At 39.2% G+C, this 19,601-nt stretch overlaps 1 protein-coding gene across 4 annotated transcripts in view; it reads left to right on the top strand.

The window, feature by feature from the left end:
* The window catches only part of LIFR (LIF receptor subunit alpha), a 132,224-nt gene extending 113,923 nt beyond the window's left edge, over window positions 1-18,301 (top strand). For all 4 annotated transcript variants that reach the window (XM_055422146.2, XM_055422144.2, XM_055422143.2 and 1 more), the window contains 7 exons: window positions 792-971; window positions 2,861-2,962; window positions 3,542-3,709; window positions 7,929-8,090; window positions 9,002-9,095; window positions 10,769-10,847; window positions 11,230-18,301. In XM_055422146.2, the coding sequence (XP_055278121.2) occupies window positions 792-971; window positions 2,861-2,962; window positions 3,542-3,709; window positions 7,929-8,090; window positions 9,002-9,095; window positions 10,769-10,847; window positions 11,230-11,853 (1,409 nt within the window). In that variant the 3' untranslated portion in view covers window positions 11,854-18,301. The remainder of the gene's footprint in view (window positions 1-791; window positions 972-2,860; window positions 2,963-3,541; window positions 3,710-7,928; window positions 8,091-9,001; window positions 9,096-10,768; window positions 10,848-11,229) is intronic.
* The last annotated feature ends 1,300 nt before the right edge of the window (window positions 18,302-19,601 follow it).

Raw genomic sequence — 19,601 nt, 5'->3', positions numbered from 1 at the left:
CCTGTTTCTCTGGAAAATTTCCCTCTTGTCCACGCTGTCCTAACCCACACTAATTACTTACTCCCAACCTTGGGCCTCCCTTATCGCTGAGGCTGAGATCTAGCAGGTGGGGAAGTCAAACCTCACCATGGCCCCCAGCGCCCTCTGTCAACCTCTGCACCTCACACATCCGTACTGCTCTCTGTCCACACTGGCCATCCCATCCCATAGCTTTCATCCCTGTCCTGTCTCCAGAATCCCTTCCTCCCACCCGTGGGACAGCAGTCTCCCTTGAAGGGAAGCGAGGGGCTGGCGCACCCACTCATTCACTCACTGCATGGGGTTGTGCTCCTGTTTGGCGTGGTCTGTGCCCAGAGTGGAGCTGCAGGCAGGGGCCCCCGTTTGCTCTCGTGGAGCTCACATCCATAATGGATGATGAGAGAGGCGATTCTGACCCCCCATGCCTGCTCTTCTCCAGCTTCCTGTCCCTGTGCTGCTGTGCCGTGACCTCTAGTGCTCATTCCCTGTGCCCCATTCATCATGGCTCTTGAGCTTCATGTCCCGGCCCAGCTATGTCACTGCCTGATCCTTGGTTCTTTTTTGTTTTGTTTTTTTCCAGCTGCAGAGTTGATCTGTATGACCAAGTAATTGCCACAGAGCAGCATTTCTAAACTTGGCTAAAGGTTTATCTAGTTTAGCCCCATTTTGCAGTGTATGTACAATGAAATGATTTGTATAATTCTGGCTCATTTTCTTGAGGTTTACCTTAAAACATTATTTTTAACACTAATAAAAATCCTTCTTTCTTGAAGATGATCTCAAAATAGAGCAGACTGTTGGAATAGGAAATAGGATCCTCCTCACTTGGAATTACAACCCCAACATGACCTGCGACTATGTAATTAAGTGGTGTAACTCATCTCAGTCTGGACCCTGCCTCATGGACTGGAAAAAAGTCCCTCCAAATATCACTGAAACTGTAATAGAATCTGGTAGGTGTCTCTCAGAGTTCTTTAAAGATATTTTTTAAATTTACTTTTTATTGGGGTGACATTGGTTTATAATATCATGCAGGTTTCATGTGTACACCATTATGTTTCTATTTCTGTATACACTACAGCGGCTAACCACCAAAAATAAATTTTTTTTAAGAGCAATATGTGGAGTGGCTGGTTGCAGTGCAGTGAACTCACCACTGGGCTGGACATGGATTGGTTTAACTTTTTTGGAAAGTAGTTTGTGGCAATATGTGTGTGAAACAATTCATAGACTTTGATCTCGTCGTTACTTGTCTAGGAATGTATTCTAAGGAAAAAAAAAAATCCAAGAGCTGCACAGATGTACATCTAAGAATGTTCAGCACAGCGTTGTTTATAATTATAATGACCTCACTTGCCATCTTTTTGCCCTTGTTTGCCCACAAGCCAGGTTACTGAGCACAAAGGACTTGCATCCATTACCACTTCCCCTGATGTCGGTCAGGGGCGCAGTGAGGGGTTGGGGGCAGCTCAGGAGCTGCAAGCCTAAGATGATGCAGCCAAGAAGGGTGTGCGGTTACCTGCAGGCTGAGGCAGCCTTGTCCTTTGGAACTCTATTCTCTCTGCACTGTCACTGTTGCTTCTGAGTCCCTGGCGTGAGTGAGTGTGCCTCTACCTGTGGGAACTGTGGAACCTCTTGGTAGTGAAGCTTCTGACATCACCCCCCCCACCCCATTCTCCCTCACGTGTAAGTGAAGTTCAGGAGAGCGAGCAGCTGCTGAGCCTTCTCTTCCAGGAATCACGGGCTGCTCGTTTACTTTGTTCACTGTCAGATGGTCAGGGTGAGCCCCATGCATTGGATTCCTACATGGAGCTTCAGGTTTTTTTTCCAGTTCTACCTGGAATACAGCCAGATTCTTTCATGTACATAATTGGCCAAGGCCTCAATGGTTGCCTTTCTTTTTTTCTTGCTGAGTACATCATCCCTTACCAGCGAAGTACAGCCCAACCTACGCGGCCGTAGTGTGCTCTGTATAAATTATGACCCCCTTCCCTCCTTTGTCACTTTGGCCTTGAGAATGATCAGAATGGACTGGGGCAGGGTGGAATGATGCGGAGAGGTGAGAAATGTCTCTTTAGCTGGAATATCTGGGATATAAGATGAAATTGAAACCTGTAGGATGAGAAGGAGGGCCTCTGATGCAGAGGCCCCGCATAGCATCTTATTGTTAGCCCTTCACGTCTGTCCTGCCAGCTGCTCCAGATCAGGGGTCCTGTTACATCCACCCCGCTTTGCATTGTATTGAGACATTTGAAAGTGATTAACTTGGATCGAAGTTAAAATGCTTTTCTTGTATGTCTTGTGGAGTTAATAGCACTAAATGCTGATGCTGTGAAGAGGAATAGACTCCAAGTCCCATTTCCTTTAACCCCAAGGTGTCATGTAGAATGGAAGCTTTAGTATCTGCTTCTTGGAACAAGGGAAGAGCAATGGGTTCTTTCCAACCCACAAATAACCCTAGTTAGGGAAGGGCTTTTCAGAGGTGTGTTACAGACCTGGGACCGTTTCAAAAACTGACCCAGGACAAAATCTAGGAAGAAGTTGTCATTGCTTAATTTGAAGGAACAAAATGAAAACCTCGATTACCATTTTTTTCCCTTCAAGATGATGTCATGTTGTTATACTAAATTTTTCATTGCAACAGATGTGAATTTAATTTTTGTCAAGTCAGTTTTCACTCTGAATATTTACTAGTTTTGGAAACACAAATGTATTTTCCGTAACTTTTGTAAAATTAGCTTTGGAAATTTCAAAGTGAGTTATTATCAGTTTGATATTTCTAAAATAGATATTCATAGTCATATGTACTTAGGAAAGTTTACTGATTGTGTTCATCCTGTAGATCATTTTCGACCAGGTGTAAGATATAATTTTTCGGTGTATGGGTGCAGAAATCAAGGATATCAATTATTACGTTCTATAATTGGATATGTAGAAGAATTGGGTAAGTTAAATGGGTAAGTTTTCTTAGAGTTGAAGATAACATGAGAAATTATAAGTGGACATCAATTTTAAGATTAAATTCTAAAAATAGATTGAATTGAGATGTGTGTTGGTTCAAGGAAGAAAAATAAGTTAGATGATAACTATAAAATTATTTATAATTATTCTTCATTTATTTAATGTTTACACTGACAGTTTTACTCTTGTCATAGAGAAAACTAAGTCTTATTTTGGATGTCAAAAAGACTTACTCTGTACTTTTACAAATTGTAAAAACTGTTTAAGACTATCACTAAAAAGGGGAAATAGAAATAGTCTGTTGGAGTAGCCACTTAAAGATTTTGCATAGGTTTTGCAAACCCCCCCAGATATGTTTTATACCTGAAGGTTGTAAGTTCTACCTTTGTATCTTCATAGTAAAAGTGCTGTGATAATATATGTAAAAGTTTGTGACTAAATAAAGGATAATGTTCTAATTCCAGGTTCAGCTATTTTTGAGGCTAGAAATCTCATTAAACCTTAATGTCTTGCTCTGTAGTAGTAAATTCTCCTTTAAGTGTGGGCTTCTTTTCTTTTACAGCTCCAGCTGTTGCTCCAGATTTTACTGTTGAGGATACATCTGCAGATTCTATATTAGTGAAATGGGAAGAAATTCCTGTGGAAGAGCTTAGAGGATTTTTAAGAGGATATTTATTTTACTTTGAAAAAGGAGAGAGAGACACATCTAAGATAATGGGTTTGGAATCAGGTGAGTAAATTACTAGAATAAGTATATACTGTTTCTTAGAAGTTCTATGTCAATTACAAAAAATGAAGAGAAAGAAGAAAGAAAGGTAAAAGAAAATGCTGCTGAATAGTTTAAACTGGTCTCCAAAACTCTGAACAATAAGAAAGTGAAAATGAAGTCATTTTATGAATATGAGATTTTTCAAGATTTTAGTATGTGATAAATGGCATATGGTCTTTAAGAAATCATTTATTCTGAGGCCTTTGATTATGATCCCCACAGGGCAGAGAACATCTCTTACTAATCTTGCATGATGCATAACAAAGCATCTTATGAAGTTTACCTTAAGGAAAAATAAAGTCTTCTTGCATTTATGCAGATGGAGGTAAAAACTCAGGAACCTAAAGAATGGCTTCAGAGCCTCCTTTTATTTGACAGAGAGCTATCCCCACAGTTAGGCAAGGCCTTAATGAGCTGGGAAACTTAATTGGCTTGATAGAGTATGTGTGTGTCCCTTAAATCTTAAAAACTTAGAGTCAGTCTTGACAGTTGGTAAGTGTATGCATGGAGACCTTTGAGAATCCTCAAATTTACAAATACAGAAATGTTTATGCAGACTTTTGGCTTTAAACCCTCAATGACATTTCTGTTCAAAGTCAGATGCTTCTTATTTATGACTGAATAACACAAGCATGTATCATCTCTTCAGTTTGAGAGCTTTTGTTTTCCTTTATGACCTTTTCTTGGAAATAAACCGTTTTAATTATTTAATGACTGTCTGACAAGTAGAGAACAAACAGTGCCACAGGGACATGCTGCCCACCTGGGCATTAGTTTAGTCGCCTCTGGAGAACAGCTGCATAAATGTGTGCCTCCCCCAAATCACGGAGTTCTGCATTTCCTAAACCTTCAGAGTTGAGGCCAACCCTAACTATCAGATTCTGCAAATATCCAGAAAAAAAAAAAGTGCTCAGTCATGTCCAACTCTTTGCGACCCCATGGACTGTAGCCCACCAGGCTCCTCTGTCCATGGGATTCTCCAGGCAAAAATACTGGAGTGGGTTGCCATTCCCTTCTCCAGGCTATCTTCCCAACCCAGGGACTGAACCCGGGTCTCCTGCATTGCAGGTGATTCTTTACCATCTGAGCCACCAGGGAAGCCCAGACATTATACCAGAGTCTGGTGTAATTTCCCTCAGGAGTTCAGAAATTTTGCACTGGAACCTCAGGTTCTCAGAAATTTTGCACTTGAATCAGTTAAAATTATAGCATATAAACTTCTAGTTAGAGTGGATTGGTCCCTAAAATTAGAGTAAAACAGAGGAAAACAAAAAACCCATAAAGTCAATAAAGACAGAGAACTAGAGAGGCAAAAAAGAGGATCTAGAAACATTGGAACATGGAAGTGGGCTGAGTAAACTCGAGGAGTGGATGGTGGACAGTCTCGGTGGACCGTCGGGCGACATCAGTTAGAAGTAGTTTGGTTTATCCTGCAGAGCCAGCAGTGGAGGCCAGTGGTTAGGATGAATCTGGGCTGAACAGCGGGAGTTGTGTAAGCATCAGTTAGAAGCCCCGCTACAGTTAGTCCTCTGTAGGACTTCTACAGAGTGTCATGTAGCTCACATGAGTGCCCTCTCCCCTGAATGAAAACAGATTTATTCCAAACCAGAGAGCCTCCAGGCAGGGGACACCACAGCAGACAGTGTGACCTTCCTTCTTCCTCCTTTGCACACGGTTAATGATCTTCAGCTAGGCATCTTTCCCAGACAAGAGGTGAGAGGATTAAATGGTTCCTGAGAAAAGACATAAAATATGCTGAGATTCAGGGGATTACCCCAATGAAAAGCCAGGAACCCAGCTGGTCACTTCCTATCAGCAACAGATGTGAAGCCCACCCACCATGAACCCCAACCTGTGCACACCAGGCTTCCAGTGAGCCTCTTAGTGGCTCACTGTCAAACATGAGGAGCAGCCAGGGAGAACCGGATGATTGAGAAAGCTTCTAACCTGCAAGGCAGACACCAGGAGGAATCAGAGGAAATAAATGTTATGTGGGAAGGCAGAGAAATAAAAAAAACAAACTATTCTCGGATAGTTGAGGCACAACTATTTATTGAAGAGACACGATGTTATAGAAAGGAACAAAGAGAAGACGGTCATGAATTCCGCAGAATTAAAACTGTGATCGAGGAAATTTTTAAGGAATTAAATAGAAGTAGAAATATTAAAAAGGAAAATGGGGAAATTCTTCTGAAAATGAGACAGAGGCAAAAGAGACTTGGAGGTAAAAAAAGTTGCAGCTTGGGTCAAAGACCTACCCTGTCCTCCTTTATAAGAGTTCTGTTAAGAGAGAAGAGTGGAATGGAGAGAAGGAAATTATCGAAGAAATAGCACAAGAAAATTTCCCAAAACCAAAAGACCTCAGTGTATGCAGTAAAAAGTGCCATTAAATACACCAGTGAAATAGAGAAACAGATCTATGCTGAATATGTCATGGTGAATTTTCAGAGCACCTAATATATGAAGAAAAAGTCCTAGAAACAAAAGCAGTTACAGTGCCCGGATCAGGAATAAGAATGGCAGTTCTCAACAACATACCAGATACTAGAAGATATTACGGCTAAAATACTGAGTAAAAAATTGTTTTCAACCTAAAATAATACTGTCCTCAAGCCAATTTATCTACAGATACAGTAGTATCTGTACTACTTTTGTGAGAATAGAAGAAGACATTTTTAGACAGGCAAGGCTGCACATATTACTTCCCCCAGCTATCCCTTCTCCAGAAGCTACTAGAAGAGTGGGCCTCAACACACGGAAATAAGTGGGGCAGGGAGTCCTGGGACAAGGGCCCCTGGAAGGCTTTCAGTCCAGAGAAGACGCCCTGGGAAGCAACCTGACGAAGAGCGGACAGGGGCTGGGGTAGGCCACAGCACTGGGACTTAGCTGTGTTGGATCACATGGGAAATTGTGTTGACTATTCACTGAAGGGTGTGGGGAGAATTAGTAACTGGTACATCAAACAAAGAAGGAAGAAAAGCAGTTAACAGAAAAATAAGAAAGGAAACATGATCATATCAAGCAGTTTGTCAGCAATAATTCATATTTATATAATCATGATAATAAAAACACTGAATTTACCAAATCTTTTTCTGTTTTTCTGCCAGTGATGTGGGGTTGAGGGGAGAAGGGGTAGTGGTTGTGTGTTAGAGCTAACATCCAAAATTTAAAAGTCAAGCACTACCAATTTAGGTTTCCCTGGTGGCTCAATCAGTAAAGAAGATGCCTGCAATGCAGGAGACTGCCTTGCAGTACAGTAGACCCTGGTTCAATTCCTGGGTCAGAAAGAGTCCCTGGAGAAGGAAATGGCAACCCACTCCAGTGTTCCTGCCTGGGAAATCCCATAGACAGAGGAGTTTCATGGGCTGTCGTCCATGGGGTTGCAAGAGTCAGACATGACGTAGTGACTGAACCACCTCCAATCTAAGTTTATTTCAAAAATGGAAGTGAATACCCACAGAAACTGATAACTTGATTTTGAAGTGATTGGTTGGGGGCAGGGAGATGCAGGCAGGCAACTGCTGCTTTTTATTAGTCATATAGTATAATTTAGTTTTTAAGCTATTGAACTGTACTATTTTGGTTAAAATTTAAAAAAACAGTAGTTTAAACAATTCTCCTCATTTCCTTTTAAAACAATTCTAAGGCGTCCTCACTGCTGTCTCACTTGAGACCTTGGTTTCCTGAGAAATTTGGAGTTATCTCCATTGATTCGTTCTTCCAGTCCCTTGAGTTGCTCACTTGACTCACAGACAGATGGTCAGCTCAAGTGACAGTGTCCCTGCCCCCATGGGTTTGGGTTGCAGTGGGTTTTCATGCTCTTAGTAACAGAAAGAAAAGAGACTTTTATTGATTGCCTGCTGTATGCCAGACATTATTCTAGAGAATGTGCATGGAAATTTCTGAGAGCTTCAAAACAGCTCTGAGAGCTAAGTCATGATTTGGGATTTCACAGTTAGAGAAACTCAGGTTCAGAGTGGTTCAAATAACAGGTCCAGATAACCCAGCTACTAACTGGTAGAGGTGGAATTGAACATGGTGCTGACTGGCACTACAGGCCTTGGCCCTGGAGGCGACTAACATTCAGACTCACTTGAAAATGGTATGTGACAGGTTTGAGTAACCAGGTGTTTAAAAATAGTATAGAGATCAGTAATAATCTTCTTCACTTGAAAAACAGGTCGTTTTGACATAAAGGTTAAGAATATTACTGACATTTCCCAGAAGACACTGAGGATTGCTGATCTTCAAGGTAAAACAAGTTACCACCTGGTCTTGCGAGCCTACACAGGGGCAGGAATGGGCCCCGAGAGGAGCATGTTTGTGGTAACGAAGGAAAATTGTGAGTTACATGTTGTGATTGCGTTGCTTTCCATACTCAAGTGCATTGGGTTTCTAGTGATTTTTGTTTATATAGAAAACCCCCCTTCTTTACATTTCACATTTTGTTATACTTTTAAAGTAGGTGGAGGGCGGTGTTGAAAGGCCGGAAATGACTACATATTTATTCTTACCAGTTATCTGAACCTATTGTCTAATGCATACTTGAGAAATTAAGAGATTGAGGATATATCTGAAGTTGCGAGTTCTAAATTCATGTTGAACTTACAGTCAACCGGTTTACAATTTTTTGCCCGAAATATTCTGAGATTTTTAACATATCCAGGGAAGAATGTAAGAAACAGCCTTAAAAAAGTGTAAAGTACAACACTTGTAAATTTGAGATGGAAAGTAAAGGAGATGGACTTGATTAGTTGGTCAACAGCAAAGAACTTTCATTTTTCACAGGCTTGTTCTCTAGCCCTGGGTTGAAGGTCATACACGCCTTTAAATAAAGGAGGGCCATGTGGGGATAGTTCTCACCTGGGGGTGATTTTACCTCCTAGGGCCACTTGGCATTGTATGGTGCCGTTTTGGTTGCGATATTGGTATCTGGTGGTTAGAGGCTGAGGATGCTGTTAATCTTCCGGTGCATGGAACAGCCTCTTCCCCACCAGCACATGTCAAAGAAATACCTGCGCTAAAATGTTAGGAGTGCCAAAGTAGGGAAACCCTGCTCTAAAGAATTTATGTGTTAGTATAAAAATCATTACAGTACTTTTTAAGGTTATGTTTTAATAATTTTTCAGTTTCTCTGGAGCAGTTAGGATCTTTTCTTCAAATAATCTACTGACTTAAATGTCTTATGATGTGACTTTATTGAGTTCATATATGAAAACGATGATTTTAACATCTGCAATGTTCTCTTTTCAGCTGAGGGTTTGATTATTGCCATTCTCATCCCAGTGGCAGTGGCTGTCATCATTGGAGTGGTAACAAGTATCCTTTGCTATCGGAAACGAGAATGGTAATGATTTACTCTCCCTGTTTTGTTCTTAAGGGCATGATTGATTAGTTCATGTGTTGAGAGTCTGACACAACTTGAGACTGAACAAAATAACAAGTACACCTTTTTGGTGGAAATGAGGTAATATTTATATTGGTCAGAATTAATGTTGGAGATAATATTAGACAAGAACATGGCATATTATTTACAGGTCTTAAAACTTAACAAAGGAAAAGTGTAAATTTTCCCTACTATGGACAGGGAGGTCTGGCAGGCTGCAGTCCATGAGGTCACAGAAAGTTAGACATGACTGAGCATGCATGAAAGCATATTAACTAATTAAAGTAGTAGCCGTTGTACTACAAAAAAAAATATTTAAAGGCATAAATACGTCAGGAGCTATATGCAGGGTTAAATGTAGTTTAATGATTGAGCTCTCACTTGTCCTGGTGATCTGTTTAGAAAATCTGGTCATTTATTTAACAAATGTGAATGGCCCTCCCATGTAAAGGGAGGTACAGTGGTAGACTAAATCAGTATGATCCTTTGACATACAGAATAGTGGGGAGGATGGACTTGAACCCATAATCATTTAATAAATACATGCGGAGAAGTGTTAGCGGGTGCTGGAAAGAGCGCAGGCGCGTGAGAACAGTGGGGAAGCATGTCTCTGTGGGTGGTCAGGTTTCCCTGTGGAGGTTCCCCTGGATCAGGGGAAGAGGAGAGGATGTGCCAGGCAGAGAGAAGGGCTTCTCTGAGGGCCTGCAAATTGGAAAGAGCTTGATCTTCTGGAGAAAGCAGTGTGTGTTTGGGTGCAGTGACCACATGAGTGGTGTGAGCTGAGGTGAGCGGGCTGAGGAAATCGTGCCTCGTGCTCAGCCAGCAGGAGCTGTCCTGGGCTGGGCTTCGGGCAAATGGCTGTCTTCCTTTGGTCCTCACTGGCCTTCAAAATGCCATCATTCATGGTAAAGAAGAGATTGTGTCCTAGCAATCCTGGCTTATAAATCAATATAGTAACAGAATACCCTGTTTGATAACCACATTCTCATTACCAAAAATCACATTTTTAAGACGATTTCAATTCAGAAAAAAGATAAAATAAGGACATAGATTGGAAGTTAGAGCATTTTGGACATACATTGACAACATTTTTTTTTCCTATAGGGATTTCAAACGATAAAATTTTTAACAGCTGTAACTATGATAGAGCACTAAGCAAATTTCGTTTTTGTGTTTAGTTTTTGCTTAAGATTAATAGTGTTCCTTTTTCTGATAGTCCAGGAAAAGTCTGTCTGGAGTAGTAGAGAACTGAAAATGCAAATATGTTCTTAAGTAGTTAATGGTACTGAATCCAGTCTGCAGTATGAACATTTTGGTTATATGAGTAATGCCGGTATCCTTTGATTTGATAGCACAGTTAGCATCTTAACATTACTTTCTGTTTTCATAAGATACATAAGATATTATAGTTCTAGAAATAGAAGCATTGTTTATAGTTTTCAGATGGGAACCTCTGAATGCATTGTATGAACGCTCTAGTGACCGATCACACTGAAAATGATTTTCCCTTTTTATCTCAGGTGTTCGTTAGCATATTTGTATTAAATGTCAAAATAAGCCTGATAACTTACTAACTCATTGTCTAACTGATAATCCTATAATTATTAAATGTATTTAATCATCTTTATTTAAAGGATTAAAGAAACCTTCTATCCTGATATTCCAAACCCAGAAAATTGTAAAGCTTTACAGTTTCAGAAGAGTGTCTGTGAGGTAATCCTTTATTTTCTTACATTGACCTTTGAAGTACTGACTTCCTTTTTTTAGTCTTTTGTGAAAAGTTTTTAACATGTCAGTGTCATGCACAGTAAAATGTACTAAGAAAATAGCAGTGCTTGAGCATCTGCTGAACTTGTAAAATTATTAATTTTAAATTGTGCATGCTCTTTTTTCTTTTCACTGCTGTTAAGAGCAAGGAAAATATTGATATGTAGAAAAAAGTAGCTTTGCTCTAGTATGAGGTAAAGAATACTAGAGATGCAGTTTTATAAGCAACTGTGAAAAATATAGAAAATAATGCTTCTTTTTGTAGGAGGAGCATCACAGCAGCTTTTCATGGTATCCCTAATCCCTGTTTTTTAAAATTTATTTCTAGGGAAACAGTGGTCTTAAAACATTGGAAATGAATCCTTGTACCCCAAATAATGTCGAGGTTCTGGAAACTCGGTCAGTGGCTCCCAAAATAGAAGATACAGAAATAATTTCTCCAGTGGCTGAGCGTCCAGAAGATAGCTGTGATGCAGAACCTGAAAACCATGTGGTTGTGTCCTATTGCCCACCGGTCATTGAGGAAGAGCTAGCGAACCCAGGAGCAGAAGAAGGCGGAGGGGCCTCACAAGTCATTTACATTGACGTCCAGTCCATGTACCAGCCTCAGGCAAAACCAGAGGAGGAACTGGACAGTGACCCTGTAGGGGGAGCAGGCTATAAGCCACAGATGCACCTCCCCGTGACTTCTACTGTAGACGATCTGGATGCAGATGATGACTTAGATAAAACTGCAGGTTACAGACCTCAGGCAAATGTAAATACTTGGAACTTGGTATCTCCAGACTCACCTAGGTCCACAGACAGCAGCAGTGAGATTGTGTCTTTTGGAAGTCCATGCTCCATTAACTCCCGACAATTTTTGATTCCACCTAAAGATGAAGATTCTCCTAAATCGAGTGGAGGAGGATGGTCCTTTACAAACTTTTTTCAGAACAAACCAAAGGATTAAGTGTCCCCTGTCACTTCAGTCCACCATCTCAATAAGCCCTCATTGCTAGAGTTGCCACATCAACACGAGGCATCTTGGAGGAATCCTGTGAAGTGTTGCTAGTGGGGTGGACTTCACTCTCACAAGTTACACTAAAAAGTTTTAATGTGCTTTTCATGCAGCCTCAAAGCCAAAGTACAGTAACTCAGACATTGGATCCACACAACTCACAATTTGGAGCTCTTTGGGATTTGAGCCAAAGAATTCTCACACTATTCTGCCTTCAAGAAACTTTTTAAGAACAAGTAGTGCCAGGCCCAATCGTGCAAAACAGCCCTACAGCAGCTGTTCTGTTGTTCATCTGGTTTTCTCACGCATATAATGTATGGAATTGCATGCAGATTTGCAGGCAGGGGGGTAAAATGTCAAAGTAACAGGTGATGTTACTTGCCTCACATTTGCTCCATTCTAGATGAAAACCAAGCACAGATTTGGAAACTTTTGACATTGTTCTTTATCCACAGCATTTAAGAAAATTAATATAATTTTTAATGTAGCAGCAGCTATTTAGTGTTTTGTTTGATAAAGTATGCTGATTTCTGTGCCTACTGTATAATGGTTATCAAACAGTTTTCTCAGGGGTACAAACTTGGAAAACGAGTGTGACACTGACCAGCCCAAATCAGAATCATGTCTCCTTGCTTTGGTAGGCATTTTACATTGTTCCCATTATTTTTTAGTGTTTGTGCTAGCTTCCTTACTAGGTTGCCCTAATATTTAAAAGTAAATTTCTAAGACTATAGATTTTAAGTTGTTTTTAATTGTGGTTTTTTTATGACAGTGTCAGTTTTATAAATATGTGAGCAAATTCAACATTATTCATAAACACAGGATTCCAGTGACTTAACTATTTGAGACGACTACTAAGCAATATCTGGCAGCATCGGCTGTCAGTGTAGGGCAATTGGCCTCAGTTCCTCCTGAGAAGACCAAGCTTTGAGCCCTGGTTGCCCAGGCAGTGTGACCATCTCTGACACCTGTTAGCAGGTGTTCTTTCTCTTCGTACTTCTTAGCAGTTCCTTCCCCTTCATCAGTCCAAGCTAGTGGTTCAGTCCTCAGCTTTTCAGTATAAAACTAAAAAAGATAATGCTTCTTAACAGGGACAGTTGCCCAAGGGCTCTTTCATATAGAATGTCATTACAGCGGATTTGAATCCATGGGCGTACCTATATTAAAGGTGCAGCAATGGCTCTGGGAGATGTCCAGAGTGGGGTCCTCACAGCATTCTCTGTCCACCCCCTATCTTCACAAGTGATGTCTGGAACGAGTGTGGTTCTTGGAAAAGCAGACTGAAGAACTACAAACTGTATCTTATATTTTCCCTGCCCTCAGGTTGTCTGTATTTCATCTTTTGAGAGTTAAGGCCAAAGTACTTGAAAATTTGGAAGATCTGAAGAAGTCATGATAAGTCCCTTTTTATTTATCATTCGAGATTCTGTAGTGTATGTGCGCATAACGGATCAGGTTTCTTTTCTAGCCCATGATGTATCATTATAAAAAACCATGTTGTAGAAAAAAGCCTCAACAAGGGACAAGAATCTACTTAGGTAGTACTCTGCTTTATGAATCCTGATTTTAATTGCTAGGATTCAATTAAATTTACCCAGAGCTTCCTGGTAGATGAACATGTGGAGTGAAATGCAATTAATTATATATACACATAGTGCAGTAAAACCATATAATAGCTCATAGATATTTTCCGCAATGAAAGTTGTATCAAACCAGAGCCACCTCTGAACGGTTTGCTCTGTCCTGTTATTTCTCCTGTTGGGCTCCTTCCCTTTGCTTCCACCCCGGACACTGAGACCTGGGGCTGCCTTCTCTCCCTGCAGAAGCTTGTTGTTACCACACCCTTTCCCCCAATTCATGCCTCTTTTCCCGTCAAAACTCACCAGCCCTGTACCTCATCTCTTTAGGGTAAGTGTTCAGGCCTCTAAAGTGTCTCTTTAGGCCAAGGTAAAAGTTTATTGATCTTCACTCCACTAACCTGAGATAATGGAAAAGGCCGGAAGAGACTGTTTGGATTTCCATCATGTGTGTCATAGCTGCTACCGTCTACCTACATAACGACTCCTTTGTTCGGCTCATGGTGCATTTCACCACGGCTCTCAAGTCCTCTCACTCCGTCCAAGGCTTCATAGCTTTTTCTGTGTGAAGATTCAGGGTGCAGCTTACCTCTCCCCTGCCCCTGGGGATCCACACACAGGATCGCTGGGTTAATGAGCAGCAGAATGTCTCTCTGTGAAGTCTGGGCAGGCTCCTTATTACTTATGACAGCCTTAGAAGAGTGTGGCTTAGGTCTGAGGTCAGAACAGATTACTCTGTCTTTCCCCTGTTGAAGACTGCCAGACCTGAGCTGCAGGTGGGAAGTGATTACCACTCAACCTCTGGGCACCTGGGGACAGGGAGAGGGGAGGGAGCCAGAGGGCAGAAGACACCCTCTGTCTCATATCTGGTTGTCTGTGTCACTGCCGACCCTGGTAAATGTTCAGTGCCAGGGCCCTGCTCATGGGTGAGAGGTGGTCTAATAGGGCCTTGCTCTGTGCAGTCAGATTAGCTCCTCTTCTGAGGTTGCGCTTCCCTCCAGCCCTTCCTGATTGGGAAACCCACCTTTCCTGCCAAAGTTTCCAGTTAAAGCCAAATCATTGGTTAGAAAATTCTAAATGTCTGAAATATATCCCAGTATGTCTTGATTAGTGCCATGTAAAGGATACATTTTCACATCTCCTCCAAGCCAGCAAACCAAACTTCCCTTGTGAGGAATGGAGATTCTGATGGTCCTTGTGACTGCATTTCTCTTATGAGTGGCCATCTGAAATAATATTTCACATGAAAATATTCTTGGAAGACACTAGATAGGCCTTGTAAATTGTGTATCACATGGACGAGCATCCATATATATTTGCAGTCCTCAGTGTGCTAAGCCTGTAGGAGCCTGAGTTTGACATTGTGGCCCAGGTATCTGGATAGTTGGGTGTTTTGTGCTTCGTGATAGAGGTGCTCCATCCCTGCAGTTTACACAGAGTGGTAGCCGTTCCCAGAAGAGTTTAAAGGCAGAAGTGTCAGCCTCATTTTCCATACCAGCATTGCTTTCACGGCTCATGGATCTGAAGGATTGCATTGAGAACATCTAGTCCTGTTGGGCTCTCGGAAACTGTGGTAAAAGTCACATTCTTAAACCTTCATGCAACTTGTATTCTTGTTGGAAATTAGTCCTGTAATTTCTTAGTTGTCTTCATACTGGCCGTATTTAAAGAATATCACAGTCCTTTTTTGGTACTTGAATAATTAGATGTAGTTTAGTGAAGGAGACATGTGAATGTTTTCTTCCGAAAGGAATATGGAATCAGTTTTAATGACAGTTTGAAATGAAAGTGCTCCCTAACCTGTTAATATGCAGAAAATATTATCTCAAATTTTTCTACTGCTCAGGCACATAATCTGATAAAACTTTTTTTTTCTGTTTAAGGTAATTTTACTGTTTTCTGTTTTGAACCATGTTAAAATTTGTGTATCTTTTATAACATACATTGCCCCCCTTATTTTGAAAGTATAAAATCGGGCATCTCAAAACTCAAATGTGGGATCATTAGTTAATCACTACAACTAGGCACATAATGGAAATTCGGTCAGGTTTTTTATTGACTGAGTCCCATCCCAGAATGTGTAGATTCAATAGAGTTCTCCTTCATGCCAAGATCTAGCTTGTATAGATCTGAGACCATCGACTCACAGATTCAGATCTACTGTAGAAGTGACCCCACAGGTTGAGTGAAAACTTGGGTCTTACACAAATATCTTATTCTAATCTAATTTTAAATATTCACAGTAACTTTTATATGATGGGTTTAAATGAGGGACATGTTTGTATCAACCAATTAAGTTGGTTCTAGCAAATCAACACACTGATGTGTGAGTTTTACTGATTAGAATGAGCACTCATTCTCCTGATAAACTCTTAAAAGCTTTTATTTTAAACTGATTCTTCCTGCTAAAACAAAGTTTCATGGTACTATGGACATTTTATTTTTTATATCCAGAAGAAAATCTTTGACAAAAGAAAACGATTTGTGGCTAAACTTACTGGCAATGTAGCTTTTAGACATGACCTTAGAATATCATTGGAAATGACTTGTTTTGAATTTGGTCTATTTATACCTCCGTGGATTATGTGCCAAGGCTATTAATATTTAAACCTCTTACTTCAATGAGGTGGTGAGATTTTTATTCCTTTTCAGTTAGTACATTTTGTCTTTTAACTGTTACATGATCATATTCATGCTGATTTTAACACAGATGAACTATCTTTAATGCTGGTAATAGATTAAAGAACAATATTCTGTTAATTGAGATATCAGGCTCTATTATATATGATAAAGTTTCATGGGATGTGATTTGAATATATCCAAATCCTTATGATACTGGATTATGATGGAATTCTATTATTTTTAATCGTGAATAGCATTTCTTTCTCCCTACATTAATAATGTTAATATTTTGGATTATAAATCATGTTATCAAGAGAATTTACATGTGTGAGACAAATTCTAACTGTGGGACATTTTTATGAAAATTAAAAGTAGTGTTTTTAGAGAGAAACCCTCTGAATGTTTTTTTAATGTGCAAGTGCCTAGTTGAAGAAATACAGAAACAATAAATTTGAAAGCTTTTAAATAAGTAAACAGTAACTGATTGAATATTAACCAAATACAAAAGTAATAAATATTACTTTTTGGTTGGTGTAACTGAATACCCCAAAACTTAAAAGATGCATTGGGGAAAAAAATGAATGCTTAATTGATAAGGAATTAATTTTTATTACATTTATTAATGCATATATTGTCTAAAATTGCCTTTGCAGTAGCCAATTAGAACTTTAAAACAAAAAAATCTAACGATATAGACCTTACACTGCACAGAATCCAAAAGTAATTTGTATACCTGATTGACTTTCACTTAAGTGTATTGAATTTCTTTATACATTTAAAATGTACTTCCCTTTAGAATTATCCCATTTTAAATAGGTAGCTTTAAGTTTCTGAACTTACTATTTTTTCCTAAGCATTCCAATGGTATAATATAAAAGATCAAAAGATTTCTAGGTGGTAAAGTTTACAAAACATGGACAAGTTAACTGTTAGGTTTAACCTTAGCATTAGTATTTTTGTAGTTGATTATCGAAAACAATACTCAATAATTCTCATAAAATTTTTTTCAAATCTCCCCAGTTTGATTTTAAGTACTTTTCCCCATTATTTATGATAAATCCTTCAATTCCAGTTTTTCCCTCCAGCATGTTTCAGAAAAATGTGACTGTTATGAATACACCACACAAAAAGGAAACCCTCTTCCACTCATGGTTGTGGAAGGGTAGATATTCCTGGGATTGGGATTTATCCAGTTATTTCCTCCAAAGGGAAAAGGCTTTTTGTTTACATTTCAATTCAGAATTGCTTGAAAAAATTTGGCCTGGATAGAGAGACATCCTCAGTTTGAGATGGTACCACCTTAAAGTATGTCCAAAGGGAGAGTTGTTTTAAAGCACTCAGCTTTGCTCATAGAAGCGTGTTCCCTTTCCTTCTCTTTTGTCAGCCAGCTACAAGTCAGAGGTCCTTACAGTGCTAGACAGTCACCATTTTTTACTTTCAAAATTGCATTACAGTGAATTACTGTTTACAAAATACACATACTGTGAACAGATATAAGTTTTTGTCTTTTATAAGGTTGTTTGTAGAATGAGTGTTTTTTTAAAGGAGATGTTATATGTTAAATATTTTCAGTTTTTTATAAATACTAGTTAACTGTTTACTAATTTTTGTTTGGTCAGGTGTGTGCAAATATAGCTGAAAGATAGGGAGAAACTGCAAATCCAAAACTGTTTAATTTCTTGAAATGTTACCACTACAGACTTTTTTTTTTTCAATCCTGAATTTTCAGTTGCAATGTTCTGTACCTAAAAATTGTGCTTAATCATGTCCGGAAACATTTAAATACACATATGCAGGAAGCAAACTGTATAGATTGCAGTATATTTGTGTGTTTCAGTGTGGTTCACAGAATTTCAAGTTCAACATGGAATAAAATAACTCCACTTACAGAGATAACAACTGAAGTATTTTCTGCCTTAATGAAAATTTGGAAATTATGTTGCTGTTAAAATGAAAAATCTGGGCATTTTATGTCATTGTATAATTTCAGAATTTAATGTCCGTATCTTTTGGGAAACGTGGTCATAGCAAGAACATAGAATTATCAAGTAACCTGTTACTAAGACACTTAAATATAAAACTAGTATGCTTGGCTGTTAACTCTAAAGATGTTACTTATGTCTGTTTTTAAAACATGCATGTATTTAACAATTTTATCATAGTATTGTCATGGAAAAAATAAATATATTTTCTTACACTGACAGATTTGGGCATTATTTAGGATGGGGGAATGGTTTCCTCCTATTTTAAGCACTTGGGAGAAGTGGTTTCTGCTTTGTTGTTAACACTTTTGGTTCTGTCTCAAAAATTACAGTGGCTGTGAAGCAATCACATAGGGCTGTGACTAAATTTTTAATATATTGCTATGTCATTGATAAAACCTTCCATATATTCCACTAAATCTACATTCTATTTACCAAAGAAGTTAACTATAAAAACAAGTAGTGGGGAACCAGCATTTTAAAACAAATAATAAATACTGGTCCTTAAAGTATGGCTTTTATTTCCTCTGAGGATAACCTAAACATTTCTGGAGATTCTAAAAATATATCAAAATTTTACTGTCAAGTTTTTGAATTTGGAAATATAATCATTGATTCAGCAAAACCCCAGTAATTCTGAAGTATGAAGTGATCTTAAGTGGAATTTCAAAAGGGGGGGAAGTGAAGTCTAGCATTATGCTGCCCCTGCTCACCCAGAGTAACACCTGATGTGTTATGAATGGGCCTGTATTTAACCTGAAGAAACTGTTGACCAATTTTAAATTAACCGTGAAACACATGTTCGTGTTTTAAGTACTAGAAGAGCTCATATATGTGGTCTGTCCTTCAGGGAGACCTCAGTGCATATCTGGTTTCCCAGATGGTGAGTTCTTGAGCCAAAACGTATAGCACGATCAACCCTGGGAGCTTTTCAAAGGGTCAAAAAAGAGTGGAATGATGTCATTATTAGGGAAAAACAAAATATAGATATATGAATAATCATTATTTTAATATATAGCATTCAGCATCACACTAAATGTTAGCTTACAAACTCATATTCCTTACAAAGGGCTTGTGTAAGAATTAGTTTTCAACGGCCTATAAATTTGATCTATTACCCTTCCCCTGGAGTGACTAACAGTAAAATTGAATTAAAAGTATTATTCAGTTTGAAAGAACCAGTGATGTTGAAGTAACAAGAGGTGTCTTGAACTGATCTGGGATTAAACCCAAGATGATTTTTATCCCAGAGTGATTACTTTCAGGTTAAAAAACAAAAGTTGTTAAGGATGATTGTGATAGAAACTGTTAAAACTGTTGAAATGAGTACAATTGCCATGTATGGAGGGCTTCCCAGGGGGAACAGTGGTAAAGAATTCGCCTGCCAATGCAGGAGATGCAAGAGTTGCAGATTCGATTCCTGGGTCTGAAAGGTCCCCTGGAGGAGGAAATAGCAATCCGCTCCTGTATTCTTGCCTGGAGAATCCCATGGACAGAGGAGCCTGTCGGGCACAGTCCA

The sequence above is a fragment of the Moschus berezovskii genome, chromosome 18, assembly GCF_049115385.1.
Source record: "Moschus berezovskii isolate FMDL1 chromosome 18, NW_MosBer_1.0, whole genome shotgun sequence".
Classification (NCBI taxonomy): Eukaryota; Metazoa; Chordata; class Mammalia; order Artiodactyla; family Moschidae; genus Moschus; species Moschus berezovskii.
This window is presented reverse-complemented; position numbering and strand designations above follow the sequence as displayed.